The sequence below is a fragment of the Macrosteles quadrilineatus genome, unplaced genomic scaffold (genome assembly GCF_028750875.1).
Source record: "Macrosteles quadrilineatus isolate MER2022 unplaced genomic scaffold, UCM_ALF_1.0 Scaffold_2__2_contigs__length_208266976, whole genome shotgun sequence".
In the NCBI taxonomy this organism is placed as follows: Eukaryota; Metazoa; Arthropoda; class Insecta; order Hemiptera; family Cicadellidae; genus Macrosteles; species Macrosteles quadrilineatus.
In genome coordinates, this window is record NW_026542595.1 from 48156855 (window position 1) to 48183785 (window position 26931).

A 26931-nucleotide genomic window follows, 5' to 3' on the forward strand; every position below is an offset into this window, starting at 1 on the left:
TAGGGTGAATTTCTTGATTTGTGCTTTACTGTGTGGTTATATAACTAGGGGACAGGTTATTGTTTATGATTAGATCGTATTATTTGGTTAAACGAGGTTTTAAATGGCTGTAATAACGGGAAACAAATTGTAAACAAAACACGACCTCTACAGAAAACCGTACAGAACTAACAATAAAATTGTCTTCAGCTGTTCCATAAGGATGAGAAATCTACTAAGGGAGTATGTTTTATCTATGATTTAACCAAACAGTAAAGCACAAATCAAGAAATTAACCCAAAAATAATGGAAACAAAGTTTCATCGACACTAGCACCTTTGTGTCACGTACATGAACTAGACACGAAAAACGTGCTTCAAAATTTACAATGGGATGAGAAGTCTACTATGGTATTACCATAGACATAGATAAAACATACTCCCTTAGTAGATTTCTCATTCTTATGGAACAGCTGAAGACAATTTTATTGTTAGTTCTGTACTGTTTTCTGTAGAGGTCGTGTTTTGTTTACAATTTGTTTCCCATTATTACAGCCATTTAAAACCTCGTTTAACCAAATAATACGATCTAATCATAAACAATAACCTGTCCCCTAGTTATATAACCAAACAGTAAAGCACAAATCAAGAAATTAACCCTAAAATAATAGAAACAAAGTTTCGTCGACACTAGCGCCCATGTGTCACGTACATGAACTAGACACGAAAAACGTGCTTCAAAATTTACAATGGGATGAGAAGTCTACTTGTGTTGGTTAGTCTATGCCATAGACTAACCACAATCTTCAACCAAGTCAGCAAATATTTGTAGCAAACTGTTTTATTAGCAAACTTATTGACTGTTTACAATTAACCTATGCTCTTCTTCTGGGTCTGACTTAGGGGAGGTACGAATGAGGCATTTAGTTCAAAATTCCTCCGTGAACAGCGCTGTAGTAAAGAGCACTTTGGCAATGAAGGTTAACTAATCGCAAAAATAGTTCTGTTCATAAAATAAAATTATAAATGCCTCAAATTCAATTTTATTATTTTTTAATTATAAAATTAAACTATCATAACCTAACCGAACTAACCAAACTTGCTGATAAAGAAAATATAACAAAAGTGTAGTAATCGGAAAAATAATTCTGTTTATTAAATAAAACTAGAAATTGCTCAAATAAAATTTTTTAATGACTAAATAATAAAATGAAATTATAATAACCGAACCAAACCAACCAAACTTGCTGATAATAAAAAATCTTGGACAAAAAGTTTAATGAAACCAGCGGGATTCGAACCCGGGACCTACAGTATATCAGTCCGGCACGCTATCCATTAGACCACCTAGGACGATGGCTACCGACCGTTTTGTTACGGTAAAGACGTTCCCTCAGCTAAAAAGAAGCCCACAGCTGTCATCGTATCCTCTTCTATACCTCCCCTGAGTAAATACCTCTTCTTCTCACTTTTGATTTCTGACAACAGCTGGAGTTTCATAACAATTTTTCTTTCCCATGTTAATCTTATGGAGAAATAAGACACTTTAAAGGGCTCCAGGGCCTCACTCTCTCATTATTTCCCTAAAAAGAAAGTTTCCTGCACAACTTCACGCTACGCTCTTTCCAATGACACCAAAAACATGACAATCGGTTCAGTAGTTTCGGAGGAGTAATTGTCACAAAAGATCTGCTTGCGTATTAAATAAGTACTATAGTTCGGCCGCTTAGAAAGCGACCTCCTCTAGCATTGGTTTAGCATTAGCGCGCAGGTCGTTTTCTAAGCGGCCGAACTATAGAGGTCGTCCAGTGGTCGAAAACTCGACCATAAATATCGAATGTACAGACTTCTCTGTTTTCACCCCACGCTTTAAATAAAACATGTGTTTGGAATTTCTTCCATTTGTTTTGATTTTCTGTTTATATTTCGTTACCAGCATGGCAACCTTTAAAGCCCATGTTAATTTTTTTTTAAATTTCAAACTCATTTTTTGTGCTTATATTTGAGCCTATTTGAATTTTTAAAGGGATTCTGCACTTCTACAGGAAAATATCTTTCTAACGGTATGCGCAGATTTTCCCTGCGATGTACACGAGCTGAGAAAAAAGGGTTTAAAGAAACATGCTCGCCTATTAATATATAGATAGATAGATAGATATTATATATAGTATATATAATAGAAGGTTCACTTGCACTACAGGCTCGTATACTATACAAGCCGATCGAAGATATAAAACAAATGAAGAGGGTTCACTTACTCTACAGATCATAGTCCCTATGAGCCTCGTGTCTTATATTAAAAAAAATACAGTAGGAAGGTTCACTTACTCAATGAGCAATGAGCCAAGCGTACGAATTATTTTATAATTCAGAAATCGGCTCGTATATTATACGAGCCTATTCTGTAAAATATATAAATTCAGTATTTTGGCTCATATACTAAACGAACTTATTCCTGAATTGAAAAAATAATTCATACGCTTGGCTCATATGCACTATGATCTGTATAGTAAGTGAATCCTCTTCATTTATATTTGATATTTTCGAGAGCCTGTAGTGCAAGTGAACCTTAATATTATTTACGAGGCTCGTATAGACTATGATCCGTAGAGTAAGTGAGCCATGTGTCACATATTTGAATTACATATTTGGAGGCTCATAGTGTCTATGATTTGTAGTGTAAGTGAACCCTAACCCAAGATCCTCGATAAGAAGTCACCTTTATCAAGTGTTATTTTTAAACCCCCTAGCATTTATTTTACTTTTACCCCTAATCACATGTTATTGCAAACCTCGGTAAGAAGAGAAGCTTGATAACAAGTCTTACTTTATAATCTCCATGAGAGTCTGGTTATCAAGGTTTTACTTTTACTGTATAATTATTTCTATAACTTCTTTCAGATTCCTAGTTCCTACCGCTTTATATTCTCCAAGAGCTAAGGAGGCCGTCACCCATCAGGGGCGTCAGGCCGTGGTAGAGCCGGGTAGAGCTCGTTACCGTTGCTGCCTCCGGATAAACGTCACTATTGCCAACAGCGCACTCTTCCGGTTTGTCGAAACGAAAAATAAGGTTAAAGGTTGGAATTTGGAAAGGCAAATAATTCTTATTGACGGTTGTCAGACGTCACTGAATAATTTTGTGCATCAGATTCGGCCTCAAAACTATTTTTAATGTAAGTTAAATTATAAAAATAGTTTCTAGTTTTATTTTAAATTCGAAAATCTAGAGTGAATTTGTATTTTTGTGTATTACGCTTGCTGCTAACTTATGGCCTCTTCTTCAGTGTCATCTTTGCTTTCCTCGTCTATTAGAATATAACTGATTTTCAATAAACAAATTATATTCCGAGTATACATGATGTAATAAGAATACTTAAGTTTGCATTTCGATTAGTTTAATTTAATCTTAACTATCACGGATTGATTTACAGTGTGGTTTAGTAGACTTAAATAGTCTTGTGGGTTACTTGTATTGATCACAAAGGAAGGAAACTGATCTAAAGCTGCTGAATCATGTTTAGCGTTTTTACACGAGTTTCTACATGTCTGTGATTCTACTGGTCTATTAAGCTACTTATATTGTTCAACAGTATTTGTTAGGTCGTTAAATTCAATTTGAAGCCAGAAAAGGGCTCAATTGAGGTTATAGGTTATGTTTGATTACTTTAGGGCTTGGCAAGGGGCCCAGCTTAGTTGGTTTGGTCGTCTCACGTAAGGTAAATTACTATATCTTGTTGTTAATTATTCAGTATGTATTGGAATAGGATGTAATTTTTAGATGTCTAATTACAGTTTTTCTCATGCTGGATCTAAAAGTCAGTGAGATTTGTAAGTGGCCATACAATTAAATAATTTAGTTAGACTTTAGTTTACGTCCTACATTTACTATTATACATTATAAGTTACATTAACTACCAGCTAATCTATATAATTAAATACGCTACCTACATGAAACTTTGTCGGTTGAACTCCTCTGCCATTTCTTAACCGATTTTATCCATTTAGTCACTAACAAGACTACAAGATCGCGCCACTCATCCTACACTCATCTTCATTCATACTTGGCTTAAAATACCGGTACCTACTATGTATGGTCGCCATTTCATTGAGCAGTATTAACAGGCCATTGACGTCTCATTGGAAAGAGCCTGTCGCGTAGATTTGCAAACTGACCTTACATTTTTTTTAAAGTCCCTTGGGCTCTGCCCCAGTGGCTGTTAAAGTTCCAATGTTATCCTTATGAAGAACTAGCTGTACCCACAGGCTTTGCCCCGTTAAACTTCATAAGTATTCGCATGGCTCAATCACGTCCCGGTTGAAGTTTGTTCGCTACGCTCACTCACCTTTAGGTTGGAGCTCGTTCGCTGCGCTCACTTGTTTTCAGGTTAGCTCGTTCGCTACGCTAACTCGCCTCCAGGTTGATGTTCGTTCGCTACGCTCACTCACCTTTTGGTTGCAAATAAGCTGTTGTCATAAATTTTAAAAAGTCATCCCTTTTATTGTTTATAATACTTTGATAAAGGTTTTTATGTTTTAATATTTAACATTGGAGTATTTAAACGTTGTTAAGTGCACAGGTGTGCTGCGATTGGGGTTTAATACATTTGGACTTATTCAAAAGTAAAATAGTTTTCTGTGCTGCACTCTGTAGAAACACTGTGGCACTATTTCAAATCATGACTAATGCTAATACAGAATGTTGTAATTATTCAAACCTACAACACAGTTGGTGAAAGTAAACATCTGCTTTTAAATTATATTTATTTGTAAACATTGTAGATCAAAAAGTCTGACATTGGCCCACTTAAAACCCTCTGGGGCAGAGCCCTTTTGACAGATCTGCACCAAACTTCACTCGAACCATCCTTGAAAGATGCTTAATAATGCCTGAAAGTTTCATTACAATCTGTCGAGCGGTTTCGGAGTCCATAACGTATATACATATATATATTTATACACACATACATAGTTCCTCTTTTATAGATATAGATGTTATTGTTTACATTTTGATCAGCTGTATAGTTTAATTGTTGTTATTTATTTTTCAATTCAATGAAACGCATTGGGTACATTTACTGATTTTGTTGAAATTAAATATTTACCATTTTAATTTACATTCGTAGGCCTACATATTACAATGTAAAAAATCGAGAAAGCCTGGACAATTTGATATATTTTACCAAATAAGAAAAATGAATTGACATAGTACTGTATTTCTTGAGAAATCATTGAAAAAACCGCTTTGTTAACCATGGAAATATAGCAAAGTCATAGAACGAACACCACCAAGTAGAAGAAATAGGGATTTTAAAAAAATTAGGCCTACTATCGTTATCTAAATATATAAAAGGCAAAGCCCTCACTGACTCACTCACTCACTCACTCATCACTAATTCTCCCACTTCCCATTTACCTAGGAGGCTGAAATTCGGTACACCGATTCTTTGGGCATTAAATAGGAAAACTAAGTAGTTTTTATTCTGATCGGGCTTTCGGGCTCCGCCCCAGTGGCTCTGGAGTTTCCCATGTTAACCTTATGAGTACTCATATTTAAATGGAATGAATGAATCTTAACAGCTGTTTCAATTAAACAAGTTGGCTCTGTTCTATGATGTTCAATAGCATTAAAGTTACAAGGATTACCAACAGGGTGCAGCACTATTATTTCTTTTACATTTATGACAACAGCTAATTTGCAACCAAAAGGTGAGTGAGCGTAGCGAACGAACTTCAACCTGGAAGCGAGTTAGCGTAGCGAACGAGCTAACCTGAAGGCAAGTGAGCGGAGCGAACGAGCTCCAACCTAAAGGTGAGTGAGCGTAGCGAACGAACTTCAACCAGGACGTGATTGAGCCATGCGAATGAGCTCACTTGTGAAGTTAAACGGGGCAAAGCCCGCGGGTACAGCTAGTCAACCTATATAAATCAAATCAAATCATTTATTATCATGGACATTTACATGCATTGACATTGTCAGTGGAGCAGAACATAAAATTTCAATGTTCATTGTTGTCTAAATAATCAGAGGTAACTTGGGTATGAGTCTATGTTGTACAACTTCCTTTTAACTACAGGGTTAACAATCACAATAGACTATAAACAATGTCAGTGGAGCAGAACATAAAATTTCAATGTTCATTGTTGTCTAAATAATCAGAGGTAACTTGGGTATGAGTCTATGTTGTACAACTTCCTTTTAACTACAGGGTTAACAATCACAATAGACTATAAACAATTTAACAAGTTATGAATAATTAACAAAGTTGAAGAAAACAAAAATAGACTATATAGAAATAATTAACAGATTTGGATACAAAGTTACAGACGTATCACAGGTTGTTCCAGGAACTCTTCAATACTGTAAAAAGGATTTCTTAAGAGTCAGTCACTGAATTTTTTTAAAAATATTTTTTGTGGATACTTATTTACAATAATAATTACCTTATTATAAGCTTTCTTACACATAACAACATGGCTATTTAAAGATTTGCTTAAACGGAGGTGCTGGTAACTTATTTGATGTCTACCACGAGTATTGTAGGGATGTACTTCTATATTCAGGACCATGACTGGTAGTTTTTTTTAAGAATAAATAACAAGTTCTAAACATAAAGGTTAATAACAGTAAAAATCTTTAATTAAATAAAAATAGGCCTATAATGAAGAACACCTACAGCTACAATATGATGATTCCCACAAACAATGAACAAGGATGTTAGCCGAAGTGCTACTATTTTGTAGGGAAACATGGACTTAAAACTTTATGATGATTGGCAAAGGAAACCCCTCTAAGTCTGAATTAAACTGGTACGGCAAGGACATTAGGCTAATCATTAAATATATGTTTCCATAAAAGTCAAATGATTTTAAAAGAATGTGACTACATCCAAGAAACCTTAATACAACTTTCATTGAAGGATTCACATTATTCACATTATTATTCACATTTAAGGGAAACAAAAAGCCATCTGTACGAGTATGACATTAGGCCTTTCAATTCTGCAATTTTTTCAGGTAGGTAGGCCTAAATATAATTTACGATATAACAGTAACTAGCCAAATGAATGCCAATTGATGCAAATAAAATTGCGACATAGAGGTTATGCAGAAAATCAGGTAGCCTAGTTCTTAGTCATGTAAACAATATGTTATCGCTAAAAAAAAATTGACTGAAATTTGTAAACGTACTGGAGACAATGGGTGGTACCATGCAGACTACATTATCATTGACGAAGATCAACGTGGGCAACCTAATACGGCTATCAGTGGTAAACATTTAAAAACCCAGATCAGCTATTGAAAAATGAAAAAATATTTACAAGAAATTTCGATTATATGGAACTGTTAGGTATGTATACTCTATGAGTTGAGTTGTTTAAACTCATCGGAAATTATGATGACTTTTATTTATTTTTAAATAACTACTTCTTTGCAATTGCTCGATTTCGAGCAACGTGTACATTAAGCTGGGTTTTCCTAGGCGCGGAGTCGGCCAGCGGAGAGAGGAACGCGGAGAGCGGAATTGAAATTAACATGGCATTCCGCTCCGCTTCTAGGAAAACAGTAACATTAAATTGCCTAAGACAAGCTGAGTCCGCTCTCCGCGTTCCTCTCTCCGCTGGCCGACTCCGCGCTTAGGAAAACCCAGCTTTAGTTATCTGTTCCAAACCTAACCTTAACCAAACTGCAGTATGTGAGTTAATGTAGGACGTAAACAAACTTAAAGTGCAGCCAAATAATTAATATAAAGTTTCAGTTTCGTTGAGTTAATTCAGATATTTGTGGTTTGGACGAGTCCAAGTTCTAGCGGCGACTAACACTGAAAGGGGAGGATGGTTTGTGGAGTGGAAACAGTGCCATAGTGCATAATCCACAATCCCACAGTACCTACAATTTAAAACGTACCGTAGTGCATAATTTGGTAATTATTTACTCTATCTACATTGGAATACGGTATGATGTAATTTTGAGATGTCTACTCAAATGCAATCAGTTTTTGTTGGAGAGATTCCTAAGTGGCCGTACAGAGTTAAATAATTAATGTCAAGCTTAAGTTTTATTGATTTATTCACATATTTGTGGTTTGGACGAGTCAAAGTTCTAGAAGCAACACTGAAAGAGGAAGTCAGATCATGGCACTGTCAAAAAACTTCCAAACCAGCTGTTACAGTTATTATAGACATTTGGGCCAGTGACGTGATTTGTTTTATGTTAAAATCCATACCATTTTTAGTAAATTTCCCTTAGGGGAAGTAGCTATTACCGTAGGCGGCTCTGTAAGACTTAGGCCCGGAACCAATTTACTTTTTCATTTTAATGTCCTTAATAATTTTTTTAATAATAAAAGTTTATTAAAAGTTGTTTTAAATAGTTAGGCCTACTGTTTAAATAGTTCAGTTTTTATAGTACGGTAACCCAAACCCTCCTTAAACTGATGGTCCTCCTAAGACGCCTCTTTCTACAAAACAGGTCTCGTAGTTGAGAACTGTCTGTACCTCTTCTAAATGTCATGCAGTAAACGTTCATTGCATTTTATTTGCTATAGCCTATTTTACTGAATTATCATACAAAATATTATTCAAACGACTAGGAATTAGAAATATATTCTGGATATTTCTTTGACATTTGGTTTATGAAATTACTCTTGATTTATATTTTTGACAGTCTTTCCTGTCCTTTCCGCCTTGCCAATTTTAAACTAGGCCTATTTTTTTCTACAGATATATCATGTTTTTGTGGGATTGGTTCACCGGAGTTCTTGGATATTTAGGTAAGTTATTATTTACTTTTAAATTGTACTATTTACATAAGTAATAAGTTTATCCTTCATTTGATATAACCTTCATTGTATATATTATCATTAAGTAGTCCAAGGTCTTAATAGGCCAACTGTAAGGCTAACATTAGGGAAGATCTCCATGATCGGATGTTATACGTTGGATTACAATAAACTTCTTCAGAGGAAGAAGAATCTGTTGGTCCAAGAGCAATTCAATCCAGATTATGAATATCACAACCCAAATGCATGTAGATGGCCTGGAACTTTTCATAGTACTGGGTTTGAGCAGTTTATATTTATCTGGGTAACTTTTTTGGTATTTAAGGCTGCTGCTTGATGTTCTTTTAGAATATTTTTTGTATAGTTTTTGCCGAGTATGTCTAGTAAACCTGGCATTAAATTTTTGCTAATTCAATTATATTTTAATGATTTCTAAAGGGTTTTAGTTAAATTAGTGTGTATTATCGTTTCACTAAGCTATACCGATATTTTAAAGTAACACCCCATCAACATTTTTCAGTAAAATAGTAAAATTCAATCTTCCAGCTTTATGATTTTCATTTCCAAATCTTGTCTACATTTCTCCATGAAAAAAACTTCTCTTCTAAGACATATATTATAAAACTCAACCTAGTCAACTTTTAATTCACGTAATTTCGGCAAAATGTGAACACAGCTCATAATCAGCAATATTACTCTTCTACACTTGCATGGTTGTTATTGTATGACATTAAGTTCTTCCCAATGATCCAAATCATATTATGCCAATAATCCCACAAATCTCGGACATTCGTTCTTGATTTTCAAACAATTTCTTTGAATGTCATAGAAAAAAGCTAATACCAACCCTTACTATACTGTAGATGAACGTTAACTCTACGTAGGAATAACCTCAGAGACTGACTATTCCACTATTTTCATAATGTAATATTAGTTACTTGTATTCAAGCTTATAATTTAGTACAAAAACAAATAGGTAGTGAGAATATAGGCTATTTAAAACACAAAATTTCTTTCAAACTATTAGTAAACATAATTATGCAGTGAAATAAATTTTTCACCACTCTATGATATTTTTAGCTTTTTTGCATACGTTAATTGGTGGCTGAAAGTTACGTTTTGCTAGCCATGCCAGCTGTTATCGTCATTTGGGGACCGAGCAGGTTTTTACATCCCTAGGGCTGCAAAATCAGCTGCCCGCTTACTTTCATAAAACATGAATGCATAATTAAATACGTACAATCAGTATCCATAGCATTGCAATAGAATTGTTTTATTGTCACCGCTGCCTAGCAACTATTTATTATTATTTTTGCTGATTCCTCAAATTATTTCTTCACATAACCTTAATGTTGTAGTTGTGTTGACTATCAGTGTGCATTATTATTGTGGTGAATAGTGGTAAGGTATAGTGTGGTGAAAAATAGCGTTCGTACCACGGACCGAAATGGTTTTGCAGCTCTCGATCGTTTTAAGTTCTCGACTTCGTCTCGAACTTAAAAACTATCTCAAGCCAGCAAACCCTGATTTTCGGCCCTAGGTACGAAATATACTATTAAATAAAAAGAATAAAACATTTTATTTTAACAAATTTAGTGAGTGTTTATAACACATGTTTTCTTGGCCTGTAATTTCAGTTCTAACAGCTGTTTTATAATGTAAAAAAATATTTTCTCATAAGAATAGCATGGGGAGGGAACTTAAAAGGCCACTGGGGCAGAGCCCCAAGGGAATTTATCTCGTTTCTCTTTTGATGGTTCATCTACAGATCTTTCCTTTGATACCTCTACCAAGTTTCTACACCCAGCTGTTCTCTCAAATTAGTGTAAAGAAACAAAACAGTTTTCAATAAAATATACAAATGATTTTATTAGTGGAAATAGATACTTGAAACATAAATCTTCACTTACAAAATGTAATTTTCCACCAAAAGAAAATATGTCAGCTAAATTACCAGTCTATAGTCTTTCATAATCTAAATGAATAAGTTTTAAAGTGTATTCGTTTAACAATAAAATAACAGATTTTAACCATTCACCAGAAAATGTTGAACGCCTTTGTAAAATACAAATTACAATGACATAACGTGGAAGGTTGAACGTCATATCATTCAGCTGTATGTTGTCCTTGAGATAACAACTACAAGATCATCTTGACTTTGGGCAGTTGTCCTTCACATGCTGACTGGCAACTTTACACCGCCAGAACGCAAAAAATTAAAGAGCTTAACTTCAATTATCACACCCAAACGAAAATACTAGAATAACTTTATTAAATAAGTTTTCTGAAATATTGCATGTTTAAATAAACTACTTAAATAATAACTAGCAAGACAGAGGTTTGATGTAATGCAGTCCAAAAAAATTCAATTGTTACATTTTTTTCCCTGCTTACGGTCAAAGGGTCATAGTAAATACGCCTAGACAACTTCATTGACAAACAATTCTCGTTCTTTATAAAGATGGGTTTAAATTTGTTTGTTTCCGTCATGATTAAAGTTCCTTCTATTTATATTACAGTTACATTATCATTACTTTAAAACAGCCATGCACATCTAGGTGTGGGTATTTTAAGCCTTATATAAAGATACTCTTTTACTACAAGTTGATTTGACTTTCTCCCCCTACCCTCTACTATAGTATATGGAGAAAGTATTGTTTTCGTCACAAATTTTCTAGTTTGCGTTTTGGGTGGATCCGTTTTGGGTCCCCCTGGACCCAAAAAAGTGGTTTTCGAAGTGATGTCTGTGTGTGTGTCTGAGTACAGAGCTACAGACCACACCTGTGGTCCGATTTTGATTAAATTTGGTATGTAGGTTCTAATCCATAGTACCTCTAGGCATTTTTTTCACTCTTTAGAAATTTTTATTTTTAATGGTGATTTTCTCATAAAAACAGAAAAATCTGACTATCTCAAAAACGGCCTGAACGATTTTGATAAAACCTTAGTATGTTATAGCCCTTTAGAGTCTGAAGAAAATGGCGTAACTCCCATTGCTTAAAAAATTACGGTTAAAAAGTTATTGTAACTTTTGTTATTTTCTCATTAAATCCCCATAAAATAACGGAAAATCAATTTGAAAAAGTGCTGGTTTTGGTCGTGGTTGTTCGTGTACATAGAATAAAATTATGACCAAATAAGTAATAGAAAAGTATTTTAATAAGAGTTAAATTGTGTGTACATTCCTGTAGAAAAACAAAGATCAGACTAACTTAATGCGTTGCTATGACAACGTCATCAGCTGACGCTACACCTTGATTAAAATTAGTATGTTATGGTCATTATAGTTCTAAACAGTATAGTGTAACCCACCATTGCTGTAACATTTACGGTTTAAAAGTTATTGCAACTTTTGTGATTGTTCCTATAAAATATCATAGGCCTACCCTGATGCCTAACCTGCATTCATGATATAGGTTGTTGACAAGCTAATGGGAGAAAGTAGTGTCAGATTGCTGATACTGTTTATTTTATAAACCTACCACACTTTCAGTATTTATAGTACAAACTCAGAACAAATATTATACCTGTTACCATTGACTTTTTATTTTATGGACCCACAGTCATAGTAGCCATTACTAATGAGCTAACCACAGAGTGTGCTACAGTCCAAAATTGTATTTTCTCCCTTAGTTTTTGTTACTGTGATAGTTGATGTTACATAGTGAATGTTCTATTACAATAATTTGTCTATTCTGTTTTAAAATGTTAACATAGACTATTCAGCAGAAGTCAGTAATTTTCATCAGCATTCTATCTGGGAAGTTCAATTTTAAATTTGGTTTATTTTCACTTTAAAAATGGCCTTTACATTTTATATGGCATTTGAATATCTATTTCTGGTCATAGTCAAATCTGCTACCTCTATCAATGAGTAAAACAAAACTTTCAAACATATTATTTGTTTAACCTCTTTTAATACTTTCTAGAAATACAGGGTTATTCTAAATGATGGACCCATTTTTAATGCTTTATAATTTTTATACTATTAAACTTACCGCTATAAAATACACATCAAACGAAAATGCAACTCAAAGAGTTTATGCCTTCCAAAGACACATCATTTAACAATATCGATCCAACAGAACTGTAGGTTTAATTGTACAAAGCTAAAAAGTAATCTCCAACTTTTTTTACCACTAGAAATTTGGAAGTTACTTGACGTTTTTGCAAATAACTTTTAAATGGTGAGGAAATCGACCAAAGTGGAAGGTAATATTCCGAAAGAGAATAAAATCTCCTACAATCTACTATTACGCATATCTTGGAAATACTCAATAAAAGTAGCCTAAATTTGGCTTAAAATAAAAAAGTGTGAAATTTAATGTTTGCTATGTTTGTTGTCTACAATTGAAGACGGGGATTTTCAATTTTTTTTCATTTTGAGGCAATTTTTGGTACCTTTCTTGAGTATTTTCAAAAAATGCATAGTAGTAGATTGTAGGAAATTTTATTCTCTTTCGGAATATTACCTTCCACTTTGGTCGATTTCCTCACCACTTAAAAGTTATTTGCAAAAACGTCAAGTAACCTCCAAATTTCTAGTGGTAAAAAAAGTTGGAGATTACTTTTTAACTTTGTACAATTAAATCTACAGTTCTGTTGGATACGTCAAGTAACCTCCAAATTTCTAGTGGTAAAAAAAGTTGGAGATTACTTTTTAACTTTGTACAATTAAATCTACAGTTCTGTTGGATCGATATTGTTAAATGATGTGTCTTTGGAAGGCATAAACTCTTTGAGTTGCTTTTTCGTTTGATGTGTATTTTATAGCGGTAAGTTTAGTAGTATAAAAATTATAAAGCATTAAAAATGGGTCCATCATTTAGAATAACCCTGTATTTTATTTATAGACATTCAGAAAATTAAGAGAAAGAATATAAATTTGTTTTAATCAAGAGTCGTTTATGGGAGTAACTTGCCATGTTTATGTTGAACATATTTGTCAAAGTTGTTTGTTATAAATTAAAATTTGTATTTGCTCAGGTTTGTATAAGAAGTCTGGCAAATTGCTTTTCTTGGGCTTGGATAATGCTGGCAAAACAACGCTGCTTCACATGCTAAAAGATGACCGTCTTGCGCAGCCAGTTCCCACCCTGCATCCAAGTAAGTCTAAGACAGTAATTAATTATATACACCCTGGTTAAAGTCAAAGTCATCTTTATTGTCACATAACGTTTTTTTAAATTCTCTGGCACAGCCAGACAAAACAGGTGACATTGTCAAACTATACTAAAATAAACTAGCTTATTGGTAAAAATAAATACATAGTAACAAAACAAACAATTCACAATGATTTGTCTTCGAGAAACTGATCTATACTATAATAATTCTTTTCCAACAACAATTCAAAACATTTTTCTTTAAAAGATACTAATCCTATTATTGATTTGTAGTACCCAGGCAAATTGTTAAAAAATCTTTAACCCATATAGGAAGGTGTCCTTTCCACAAGATTTAATCTGTGTATAGGATATTGAAAATCTGTATGAAATCTAGTGTTATAATTGTGCCGATTATTTTCACTGTGGAGTTTTTCAAATTTTGATTTCACATACTGTACAATAAAAACCCAGGCAAATTGTTAAAAAATCTTTAACCCATATAGGAAGGTGTCCTTTCCACAAGATTTAATCTGTGTATAGGATATTGAAAATCTGTATGAAATCTAGTGTTATAATTGTGCCGATTATTTTCACTGTGGAGTTTTTCAAATTTTGATTTCACATACAATAAACATTTAAGAATATACAAATTAGGGACGGTTAGAATCTTTAGTTCTTTAAAAAGTTGTTTGCAAGAATGTTTTACGGGTTTAAATGTCATAATTCTAAGTATTCTTTTTTGAAGTTTAAAAAGTTGATACGAATCAGAGGTGACGCCCCAAAGCTCTATTCCATACTGTAAAATTGTTGAAAATAAAGCGTGATAAATCATTCAACAACATTTCTTAAGACCATCATTTAACTTTTTAGAGGTGTTATGAATGTGATTCTTCCAATTCAATAAACTATCTACATCAATTCCTAAAAATTAGCTGTGTTGCTAAGATTTATTTTTTCATCGTCAAAATAAAAAAAATATGGTTACTTTTATTTTTACTGTCTACGTCTGTCACATTTTTCAAGGAGCTATAAAGGAGGTATACAAACGCTTTTTGGAAAGTGGTTCAAAACCATTTAAAGTGTTCCGTGAATTGAACCTGTCCCTCTCGCACCCAAGTCAGAGATGCTAACCACTAGGCTACCAATACATCTATCTATATATTTAATATGCAACATGAAACTTTGTGAACAACTAGTTGTGTGCCCGTTCTACGCACGGGGATCTTATCAAAGTCAGTTAAAACCTTCTTATATTAAGCACAGCAGTTGGTTTGCATACTTTCAGATATGCTGACAAAACTATTATATATAAACCTTTGCAAATACAGTATCTGGCAGTTTCAAGCCAAAACTAATGCTTCGCAATTAAATGTCACCTGGATCTTGTTGGTCCATATGTTAAATCCAATCGTTAAACTAAAAAATGCTTTATAGATCTATACTTTAATACTTTTCTTTGAAATGGCGACCAAACAAAGTAGGTATTTTAAGCGAAGTATGAATGGAGATGAGTGTAGGATGAGTGGCGCGATCTTGTAGTCTAAGGCCGACTTATTCCTTAGACACAGCTTTTATAAGGCATAGCCCTAAGGTTGGCCTATAATTGAAAGTTACTTTCCACAATGGTTAAAAGTATTTAAGGTACTACTTCAACCTCACAATTTAACACTTTATTCGGGTTGACATTTTCATTATCAAGGTGCTCTTGTCCTTTCCATGAAACACTGAGAAATAAGGACATTAATGCGTTACCAACAGACATATACACAAAAATACAGAACTTAATTAGGGAATTTGCTACGCTTTAAGCATAACAAAGTACATATAAAATTAGTATTTGAAATCTTTGTTAATGTCATAAAATTTTATCATAACAATTTATATTTGCTTGGACCGAAGATGACCCGAAATTCTGTCGAAATGCTATATGAATCGGTTTGCTATATGAAATGAAGTACAGTAAATCTATAGACGATTTAGATTGGTAATTTATAGTAAAAATTACCAAAATAGGCCACGAACTATTGATAGGCCTACATAAACAACGTTCAAAGCGTTTGAACAATTCATGATGGTTTGCTGAATAAATGTTTTACTAAAATGCGTTATCGTTTTCTTAGCATAAACTAACATTTTGGAATCCAGACAGAAAAAGCAAAACTTACACAGTTAAGACATAAATTAAATTGAATAAGCCTGTAATAAATAAGGTGCAACACCAACGAATCCCAATTGAGTGCCTATATCCCACAACACATGACAGAATGATTCTGCTAATAATAACTTTTAGGCTATGTTACCACCTACAATATGGACTAGGTGAACCCGTGCGAATTTGCACGAATAATAAATTAGGATATTATAGCAACGTCGATAGAAGTTACGTCGTTGTATCGACGTTGGTCTTGAGCTCGATCGTTGGCTTTATGCATTCTAAGTTCTTTTGCTGTTCATTAGGAGTAGTTTGCAGGACGGAACTAATCATGCTGAAAACTTGCGCGTATGGATTAAAATCAACCAAATGTTGAGTCAAAATGTGCATGAGTTTAGTGTTGCAAGAACCATTAGCTTTGTTTAGCATTCTTCCTTGAACAGCGGTTTTGACGTCCGTAGATATAAATTTGGGCATATGTTGGATGCTCCCCTTCTGACAGTTGAAAGGTGCCAACTGAGTGATAAATTGTGCACCTTATACATGAAAGGCCCTCCACTGTTATGTTCTTCAATTTTAGCTCGAGTGCTGACCATTGCGAGCGCAGAGTTGTACGATCTAACTATGCGCTCGCAATGGTCAGCACTCGAGCTAAAATTGAAGAACATAACAGTGGAGGGCCTTTCATGTATAAGGTGCACAATTTATCACTCAGTTGGCACCTTTCAACTGTCAGAAGGGGAGCATCCAACATATGCCCAAATTTATATCTACGGACGTCAAAACCGCTGTTCAAGGAAGAATGCTAAACAAAGCTAATGGTTCTTGCAACACTAAACTCATGCACATTTTGACTCAACATTTGGTTGATTTTAATCCATACGCGCAAGTTTTCAGCATGATTAGTTCCGTCCTGCAAACTACTCCTAATGAACAGCAAAAGAACTTAGAATGCATAAAGCCAACGATCGAGCTCAAGACCAACGTCGATACAACGACGTAACTTCTATCGACGTTGCTATAATATCCTAATTTATTATTCGTGCAAATTCGCACGGGTTCACCTAGTCCATATTGTAGGTGGTAACATAGCCTAAAAGTTATTATTAGCAGAATCATTCTGTCATGTGTTGTGGGATATAGGCACTCAATTGGGATTTTATAATTTTGATCCGTTTGAGTAAGATTATTTTTGGCAAAATATTGTGATATGTTGGCAAGTTAGTTTTTTTCCAGGGTATTAGTTCTTTACAGCCATTAAATAAAAAATATCAACAACTACAAAACAAAATTAATATGTTAAAGTATTAAATGAATAATATGATTTTATCCATAAATTCCTGTTATTAAGTACAAAACATGTGGGAATAGGTTTCATGGGTCAAAACAAAGATCATGAATATAAAACTTATTCAAAAACACCTCCTTAGTAAGTTACACACCATTTTGTTTTTTTGTATTTTTTATTTAAATCTTTAAAATTATCAAAGATAAAGAATAATCAAGGATTTGGTATACCATTTTAAGTTATAGTGATACGCTTTGGTAAAATAAAATATCTTTTAGTTTCAAAATGGCGGTCATTTTAATTTTTGTAACAGAATTTCCTAACAACACCAAGTTATCTAAGACCGAATAGTAAACTACTGAAAAATCATGAATTTAGGTGAAAAATTAGGTGTAGGGCTTACCCTGACAGCTTGCCCTTATTTTGCCTGGACTGAACAACTAAAAATCGTTTTTGTTTTTTTAGCTATTTATTCTATTCAATCTTTTTGAACTTGGCGTCGTTTGTTAGAAAAATGTAAGTGCTCAAAACGTTTTCCAATAAGTCAGCAATTAAAAAAAATTATTTATAGAAATGTAATGACTGCCATTTTAAAACTAAAAAATACTTTGTGATAATCTTTTGTGAATAGCTTATTGCTACTTAAAATTGGGTACCAAATCTCATTAGGATATGTACAACAATTTAAAGGATGGTATTTACATTAAAAATACAAAACAACAAAATGGCAGGTATCTTGCTAACAAGGTATTTAAAAAAAAAGTTATTCTTGATTTTTTGTTTTTTTCTGTCCCATAAATGTTAACACTAAGTAAAAAAATGTGACACACAAGTAATTACTTACTGGACACCTTGTATGATACATTGAATTTGGTGAGACCACTATTAATGTTAGGTAGTTGTTTATATGAACAATTTTGATGAGTACCTATTGTTTCGGGTTACAGCTCTAATGTTTGGTTATTTTTACATTTATGATTTTAGGTTTTTAATGTCTTAATTTTATATTTATTTTCAGCTTCAGAAGAGCTTTCTATTGGCAACATGAGGTTTACAACATTTGACCTTGGAGGCCACACACAAGGTATGTGTCTTCTATATTATTGTCTTCTACATTACATAGCCTAATCAGTTAACATGAGCTTCATTTGATATCTGAACCTGTTTGTGATAACCTTAACCCTACATGCTGCTATTACATGTTTGACATTTCCTTGACTCAATAATAATATTTACTTATTTATCATAACTTTATTGACGTATTTCAGCACATATGATGCAGAAACTACTTCTTATAAAATAATCAAATCAAACTTTATTTTCACATAAACGTTTCTACATAGCATAGTTATTACACATGTGACATTGTCAAAGCAAATTTTCCATAGGGGATAAGCTATTACCGTAGGTCTCATGGTAAGACCTGGACCCGGAACCGATTGACTTTTTTGCTTTTTTTTTATGCCTCCAGAGACCAAAAACACCATCCGTTGAAATTCACACATATATATTTGTCCGTTAGCACAATAAACTCGAGCAAACATTATCTGATTTTGATGAAATTTGGTACAAACATGTAAATCTATGTTTATTCTAAATGAGTTTGCAATCCAGTATGATTGGGCCATGGTAACTGGGTTTTATGGGATAAAAATTGGTGTGTATGTGTCAGTTATGTTGTCCAGAGGGTCCATGTGCTTTAACAGAGGCATACTTTTTGAGCGAAGCTCTTATACGTTGACTCTTATGCATTTCGTAATACGCAAACTCCTCCTAGACGGCTGAATCAATCGTTTTCAAATTTTGCATGGTGATAAAGACCATATCGGTGAGTGCCAACATCTATATGGCGTTAAAAAAGTCTCTCAGGAATCCAACGTATGAAGTGGTGAAGGAAGTAGTAAAGGTGAGCAGTCTAGAGTATGGCAACTGTTTATGACGATTAGATTAAGGTACCTAATCTGCATTCCTAAAATTCTATGGGAAGGGAGGAAAACAGGTCCGTGACGTAGGAAGTGGTGAAGGAAGTAGCTAAGGCGAGCAGTCTGGAGTGTGGAAACTGTTTATGACATTTAGATTAAGGTATCTGCATTCCTAAAATTCTATGGGAAGGGAGGAAAACAGGTCCGCGTCGTAGGAAGTAGTAAAGGCAAGCAGTCTGGAGTGTGGAAACTGTTTATGACGATTAGATTAAGGTATCTGCAATCCTAAAATGCTATTAGAAGGGAAGGAAACAGGTCCGCGACGTAGGAAGTGGTGAAGGAAGTAGTAAAGGCGAGCTGTTTAGGGTGTGGGATCTGTCAGTGACCATTAGATTAAGGTATTTGCAATCCTATGATGCTATGGGAAGGGAGGGAAATTGGTCCTTGATGAAGGAAGTAGTAAAGGCGAGCAGTCTGGAGTGTGGAAACTGTTTATGACATTTAGATTAAGGTATGTGCATTCCTAAAATTCTATGGGAAGGGAGGAAAACAGGTCCGCGTCGTAGGAAGTAGTAAAGGCAAGCAGTCTGGAGTGTGGAAACTGTTTAGGACGATTAGATTAAGGTATCTGCAATCCTAAAATGCTATTAGAAGGGAAGGAAACAGGTCCGCGAGGTAGGAAGTGGTAAAGGAAGTAGTAAAGGCGAGCTGTTCGGGGTGTGGAATCTGTTAGTGACCATTAGATTAAGGTATTTGCAATCCTATGATGCTATGGGAAGGGAGGTAAATTGGTCCGTGACGTAGGAAGTGGTGAAGGAAGTAGTAAAGACAAGCAGTCCGGACTGTGGGAACTCTTTGTGATGATTAGATTAAGGTATCTGCAATCCTAAAATGCTATGGGAAGGGAGGAAAACAGGTCCGCGACATAGGAAGTGGTGAAGGAAGTAGTCAAGGCGAGCTGTCTGTAGTGTGGGTACTGTTTATGACGATTAGATTAAGGTATCTGCAATCCTAAAATGCTATGGAAAGGGAGGGAAACAGGTCCGCAATGTAGGAAGTGGTGAAGGAAGTAGTAAATGCAAGTTGTTCGGAGTGTGGGATCTTTTTATGAAGATTAGATTTAGGTATCTACAATCTTAAAATGCTATGGGAAGAGAGGGAAACAGATCCGCGACGTAGGAAGAGGTGAAAAAAGTAGTAAGGTGAGCAGTGTGGAGTGTGGGAACTGGAAACTGTTTGTAGCAGTTTTAATGTATCTGCAATGCTGAAATGCTATGAGAAGGGATGGAAGCATACCCACGACATAGGAAATGGTGAATGACGTAGTAAAGGCTAGCAGTACGGAGTGTGGGAATGTTTGTGGCAATTAGATTAACTTATCAAAAATACTAAAATGCTATGGAAAGTGATGAATACAGGTCCACGACGTAGGAAGTGGCTTAGGAAGTAGTAAAGTATGAGCATCAGCATAGTGAGAGATCCGTCTGTGGCATTCAGATTAATGTATCTTCAATACTAAAATGCTATTAGAAGGGAAGGAAACAGGCCCCACGACGTAGGAAATGGTGAAAGAAGTAGTAAAGGCTGGCAGTGCAGGGTGGGGAACCGTTTGGGCAGTAAATGTATCTGTAATACTAAAATGCTATGAGAAAGGAAGGAAACAGGTCTATGACGTAGTAAATGGTGAAGGAAGTAGTAAGGCTAGCAGTGCAGAGTGTGGGAACTGTCTTTGGCAATTACATTAATGTTGGCAATCCTAAAATGCTATATGGGAAGAGAGGGAAACAGGTCCACGACGTAGGTAGGGAGTGGTGAAGGAAGTAGTAAAGGGGAGCAGTGTTGAGTGTGGGAATGGATTAATATATCTGCAATGCTAAAATGCTACTGGAAGAGACTGTAGACTGTATGTTAAAATGATTACGAAGCACGAATCGATACATATTTTCGATACTTGCAATCGTTTACAATCAAAATTTACAACTGAGTTGACAACAGCTGATTTTTACTCCATAGAGGCTAAAAACTATTTTTACTCCCTAAATATTAAAAATGCTACTTTAGACCAGCAACGCATGCATTAAAAACTACTGTTTTTACTGCAGTATGACAAAAACAATATAATATGAACCCTTGATGACTCCGCTCAATTTTTTGGATGTCTCTGCGAACGCCACCTAGTAATGATGCCATCAGCTACTTATACAAAATAATTATTAAGGCCATCTGGTAAAACCACTATGGGAGGGGTTGTGTTGGATTTCCTATGCTCATCTATCTATATACAGTAGAGTCCCGCAAACTCGGCTATCACCTGGCTCAGAAAATTAGTGATTTTTTGAGTCCGAGTTAAACATGGACTCAAGCCAGCTCAAGTCAAATCATTCTCAGCTCGTACAAATGATTTATTTTATTTATCTGATGACTTAATACTAACTTGTAATATAAATATAAATAAAAGAGGCAGTTAAAAAGCTTAAAAATTATATTGTTCATGTTTTTAACCCTAGTTCCCGATAACCTGGCATTTCACAAACTCGGCACCCTTCCAGTCCACATTACGCCGAGTTTGCGGGACTCTACTGTATATAATACGCTAAGCCGATTTTTGTGAATACATTAAATAACTTCTTGATCAGCATTGTACATGTTGTTAAATTTACGGAAAGTAAATAAAGATACGTCTTATAACACTTAAAACATATATTTACGCTTATACTGTTACTCACAAGACGGTAAATATACAAAAGATGGTAAGTGGTGATCAATTTCGATTGGACACTCCAATCATCAGACCCAATGGGCGAATCTTTATTTACTTTCCGTGAATACATTAATGATGTGGTTGCATACAATGACCTGACAAAGTTCTAAGGAACAAAACTAGTTGCCATACTAACAACTGTTGTTGGATAAGGTAATCCTTTATTTTATCAATGCTTACTAGGTGAAACCCGTTGAAAACGATGGTTACTTTCAAGGCTTACACTAATTCATCTAACTGCGATAAATTGAGTGAAATTATACATATTTTGAGCATTTAGCGTTTAAAGTGTAATTGTGTTAGTTACCAAATATAGATCATTCATGAATGAAATACTTCCCACACCGTACAGCATCGGAGTTATTATTAGTATGTTAACTGGTATCTCTTCTTTTGGAAGAACCTTTAGATAGTATTAAAATCGTTTTGGTGGATCTGTTGTAGTTAAAAACTTCCACGATTTCATCAGTGTAATCTATCTATATATTAATAGGCAAGCATGTTTCTTTAAAACCTTATTTCTCAGCTCGTGTGCAAAAGCTAGAATGACATTATCCTGTAGAAGTGCAGAATCCCTTTAAAAATTAAAATAGGCTCAAATATAAGCACAAAAAATAGATTTGAAATTTGAAAAAATTAACATGGGCTTTTTATGGGTTGCCATGCTGGTGACGAAATAACAATGAAATATAAACAGAAAATAAAAACAAATGGAAATTACAATCACATGTTTTATTTACAGCGTAAAGTGAAAATAGAGAAGCCTGTACCTTTATTCCATCCCCATGTTAAAGTTGTCACCAGTTTTTTTATTAAATTCGTCGTAGTTGATGTGAGCCACCAACAGACTGCGCTGATCTAAATTACTAATTTCCGTTGAATACACAATGTTTTTTTTACCAAGTCAAACTTATGGAATGACTTATTATGAGCTTTATCAACTGTTATGACCAATCAACTTTGTCAGCAAAAAAACTAAGGTAGAAAATTGAATTTAAGACACGCATTCGGTGACTAGCTCACACAACTACATGTTTTTAATTTAAAAATTGCGACAGCTAGTCCATAGAGATGGGATTTCAACTTCAGTATCCAATAGTCAATACGTTGACATGACATGTTTTTGGTTGAGTTTTCGACCACTGGACGACCACTAGTAAAGATTAATCTATGATTTTATTTGAGGAAAAATATCTGTTTGTTGAGGAGACACGTTCTAACTTCAAAGGGAGGTCCATGCGTTAGAGCGTAAGTTTGATTTTTCTTTTGTCACGTCGCGTCAGTTCATATCATACTAACTTATGTGCCAATGAACAACCCTCTAGCATAGTTTTGAGAAATTGGTTGTGGGGTTACTGTTAAAGTAAATAAGACACTTCTGAACTTGTATTATTTTGTGTTGTATTACACAATTGAAGATTTTTCCAATGATTGAAAACATGTATGACAATAATCTCATGAACCTATGATGATATGTCTAGAATCTAGAATAATATAATAAAATATAGCCAAAAGTGTTGAAAAAGGCAGACACAAACCCGTACAATAGATATAAGATAGTTCAATAAGAAATAATTGCAAGGAGTTACTGTGATAAAAGGATTTTCCACTGATTTCATAATGCAACGTTATATTGCAAAACATGACATGATACAGAAGAAAATCAATTTTAAAATCAGAAAATAACATTGAGACAATTCAGTTCCCAATAAATTTGTGTGTTGTTTAAAATACAATTCAAAAATTTACAGCTGTTTCATTAAAAAGTACTATCCACATGACCAAAATGTAAACAAATAATCTGTGGAGGGATCTTTAAAGGCTTCTGGGGCAGAGCCCTAAGGGAATTTACTTAGTTTTTCTTTCGATGACTCATCTACAGACCAAGACATTTCTTTGGACACCTCTACCAAGTTTCTACGCACAGCCGTTCTCTCAAATTAGTGGAGCCAAAGTTTCCAATTATATTTAGACTAGCTGTACCCGCGGGCTTTGCCCCGTTTAACTTCTTAATTTTCAAGATGATCTCGTTCGCATGGCTCAATCACGTCCTGGTTGAAGTTCGTTCGCTACGCTCACTCACCTTTAGGTTGGAGCTCGTTCGCTTCGCTCACTTGCCTTCAGGTTAGCTCGTTCGCTACGCTAACTCGTCTCCAGGTTGAAGTTCGTTCGCTACGCTCACTCACCTTTTGGTTGCAAATTAGCTGTTGTCATTAATTAAAATAAATAATAGTGCTGCACCCTGTTGGTAATCATTGTAACTTTAATGCAATTGAACATCATAGAACAGAACCAACTTGTTTAATTGAAACAGCTGTTAAGATTCATTAATTCCTTTTAAATATGAAAAATCATAAGGCTAACATGGGAAACTCCAGAGCCACTGGGGCGGAGCCCGAGAGTCCGATCAGAATAAAAACAACTTAGTTTTCCTATTAAATGCCTAAAGAATCAATGTACCAAATTTCAGCCTCCTAGGTAAATGGGAAGTGGGAGAATTAGTGATGAGTGTGTCAGTGAGGGCTTTGCCTTTTATAAGTATAGATTCCCCCATGTTAATCTTATGGGAGAAAACCCAACTTTGATGGAAGATCCTGCCCAAACTAATAAAGATTTCAAAAAATTAAAAACACTGCAAAACTACAGATCAGGGCCATTTTTTGACACATATATCATTAAAATCGGTCAAAAAATGAGGGAGGAGTTCTGTTCTCAAAAATCGGATGTTTGCTGTTCCAAGGAGGGTAGTAAATTGTGTTTTTAAGAAAACTTCATTAAAACATAAAAATTTTTACTTGAGTTATCTTCCTGAACACTGTGTTGAATGTTACAGCTCGCAGAGTGTGGAAGGACTATTTCCCTGCAGTAGACGCCATTGTGTTCCTAGTGGATGCTTGTGACAGAGAGAGGCTGCCTGAGAGCAAGGCAGAGTTAGACAGTCTGTTGACAGACGAGTCCCTGTCCAGCTGTCCCGTCCTTATCCTGGGGAACAAGATAGACCGAGCAGGTGCTGCATCGGAGGACGAGCTACGTGGTTTCTTCAACCTTTATGGCCAGACCACAGGCAAGGTAATGTGAAACAACTATCTGTCTATTAAGAGCAAATATTTGGCTTAACTTTTTACCATAATTTATTATTAGACAGTATCTTCACAAAGATATGCAATCAACTAACAGTTTAATCTGATGACAGGCAAAGGTCCCCAGGAGTGAACTCCCCACACGACCTCTAGAGCTGTTTATGTGTTCAGTGCTCAAGAGACAAGGGTACGGTGACGGCTTCCGCTGGCTGGCCGAGTACATTGACTGATATGGTGGGTATACAGGATATTTTTTTGCTATCCCAGTTTCAAGAACTAAAATTATATTAGACTTTCCCTTTGTTGTTTTTCCCGAGTTCTTGAAGGTAAGATGTTTGTGTCACCCTATGCATTTCTCGGTGTGGCATCTTAAATCTTTAAATCTAGAATCTTTGTGTGAGAAAAGAAAATCTTAAACTTACAAAGTATCTTGTGTTATTGGGATGATGTCAACAAAAATTCAACTTTTCCTTGCCTATTTTGAATAATTATGTTTCTTTTTGGTAGGTGTCTTATTCTCAAAATGAAATATTACCAAACAAATGTTTTCATAGTTAGCCAATTACTAAAAGTTGAATTAAAAAGAAAGCTTGAAATTGCTTAAGCTTTGTTTACACTTTAAGTTTATAATTTAATTCACATATTATGGATGTTCTTTTAACATGGCTATGGAGATTTAAAAACCGTTAAGTATGTTAAACATGTTTAGTCTATGCATATAATTGTGGAGTGATTGTGTCGAACTGTCCTATTTCAATTCTAATATGTTTTCAAAACTTTGTAAATAATGTAACTAATTCATTTTCCAGGAGGATTTCAAGAAACAAGAAGGCAACTGAATACCCTTTCAACCTACACAACCAAATTGTGATAAAAGCTAGGTTTTCAAAGACGGTTGGTTGTTAGTGTGCCACAACAAAACATTTATGGTGGTGCTCCTCCGATTTCTCCTGGCTCTGTGTTTGCTACACTATCAAATTTTATTGATGAAAAACCTCAATCAGTTATTGTTTTTACGTACCATTAAAATCACTAAAGCGTAATTGTACCATTAAAATCACTAAAGCCTAATTGTTCCCTATATTACTAGCTGTTTTTAGGTTAGTCTCACGATTTATCCAGTATTTTCCTTTTATTTATTTGTATGTCAAAACATCATAATATAGATTAATATATTAAAGACAGACATTTGGTAGTGATTTTGTTTTAATTTGCCCAACCTTCTACGGCAAAAGAAAAGTGAAGATAACCTGTCAGATTATGCATAGTATTTTGATTCTAGGGGACTTCTTGCGACTAATGGAGGACAAATCACGGGCATTAGATGTGAGCTAAGATTAAAAAACTAGTCCTAGCCTATTGTTACTTTCTTGGGAAAATGGAAGCAGATCGCAAGAATGTTTTAAGACCAGCAATGGAGTATCCACCCTTATCTGCTGGCTGTCAAGTGGTTATAGTGTTCTGCCTTTGATTCTGAGGAAAGAAGCACTTTGATGGTTCAAAGCTAAACCCAACTGTCTTTTATTATTGCACTTTTAGTAATTAATAGTTTTAGCAAATGAAACGGAAGTAAAAATACCACACAAATCATCCTGATGAACTTCCAGCCATATTTGGGTTGAAATACACCTCGGTTGTGTGCATATATCAACATAGTTGTACGTTTAAAGGAGGGTACTAAAACCAAGTTCAGTACAGCTTCTATCTGGTTATTGTTCAAATTCAGTGGTTATGGTCAACAAAAGGGATTTTTTATATTATATTTCAACATAAGAGGAAGAATTTAGTTCAACTAGTTTATTATGAGACAGGAGTACGAGTGGTCAGCAGAATCAGGTGTGTGGCTGAATGATGTTTTGCCACCAA

The 26931-nt window shown here is 34.7% G+C and overlaps 1 protein-coding gene across 3 annotated transcripts; it reads left to right on the plus strand.

Annotated features, from left to right (window-relative positions):
- Nucleotides 1-2993: 2993 nt before the first annotated feature.
- On the plus strand, nucleotides 2994-26260 carry LOC128984755 (GTP-binding protein SAR1b-like). 3 transcript variants are annotated; one of them, XM_054404110.1, is made up of 7 exons: nucleotides 2994-3151; nucleotides 8699-8748; nucleotides 13744-13863; nucleotides 18321-18386; nucleotides 24819-25054; nucleotides 25179-25299; nucleotides 25875-26260. In XM_054404110.1, the coding sequence occupies exons 2-6, from the start codon at nucleotides 8706-8708 to the stop codon at nucleotides 25293-25295; spliced, it is 582 nt and encodes a 193-aa protein (XP_054260085.1). In that variant the 5' UTR covers nucleotides 2994-3151; nucleotides 8699-8705; the 3' UTR covers nucleotides 25296-25299; nucleotides 25875-26260. The 3 variants fall into 3 exon arrangements, with proteins under 3 accessions (XP_054260085.1, XP_054260086.1, XP_054260087.1); XM_054404111.1 differs by lacking the exon at nucleotides 2994-3151 and adding an exon at nucleotides 3281-3694; XM_054404112.1 differs by lacking the exon at nucleotides 2994-3151 and having other exon boundaries at nucleotides 8681-8748.
- Nucleotides 26261-26931: the final 671 nt, after the last annotated feature.

Coding starts and splice junctions, on each gene's coding strand:
- LOC128984755 (XM_054404110.1), top strand. CDS start 8,706: ATGTTTTTGTGGGATTGGTTCACCGGAGTTCTTGGATATTTAG. Junction 13,864..18,320: donor AGTTCCCACCCTGCATCCAA/GTAAGTCTAAGA, acceptor ATTTATTTTCAG/CTTCAGAAGAGCTTTCTATT. Junction 25,055..25,178: donor ATGGCCAGACCACAGGCAAG/GTAATGTGAAAC, acceptor ATCTGATGACAG/GCAAAGGTCCCCAGGAGTGA.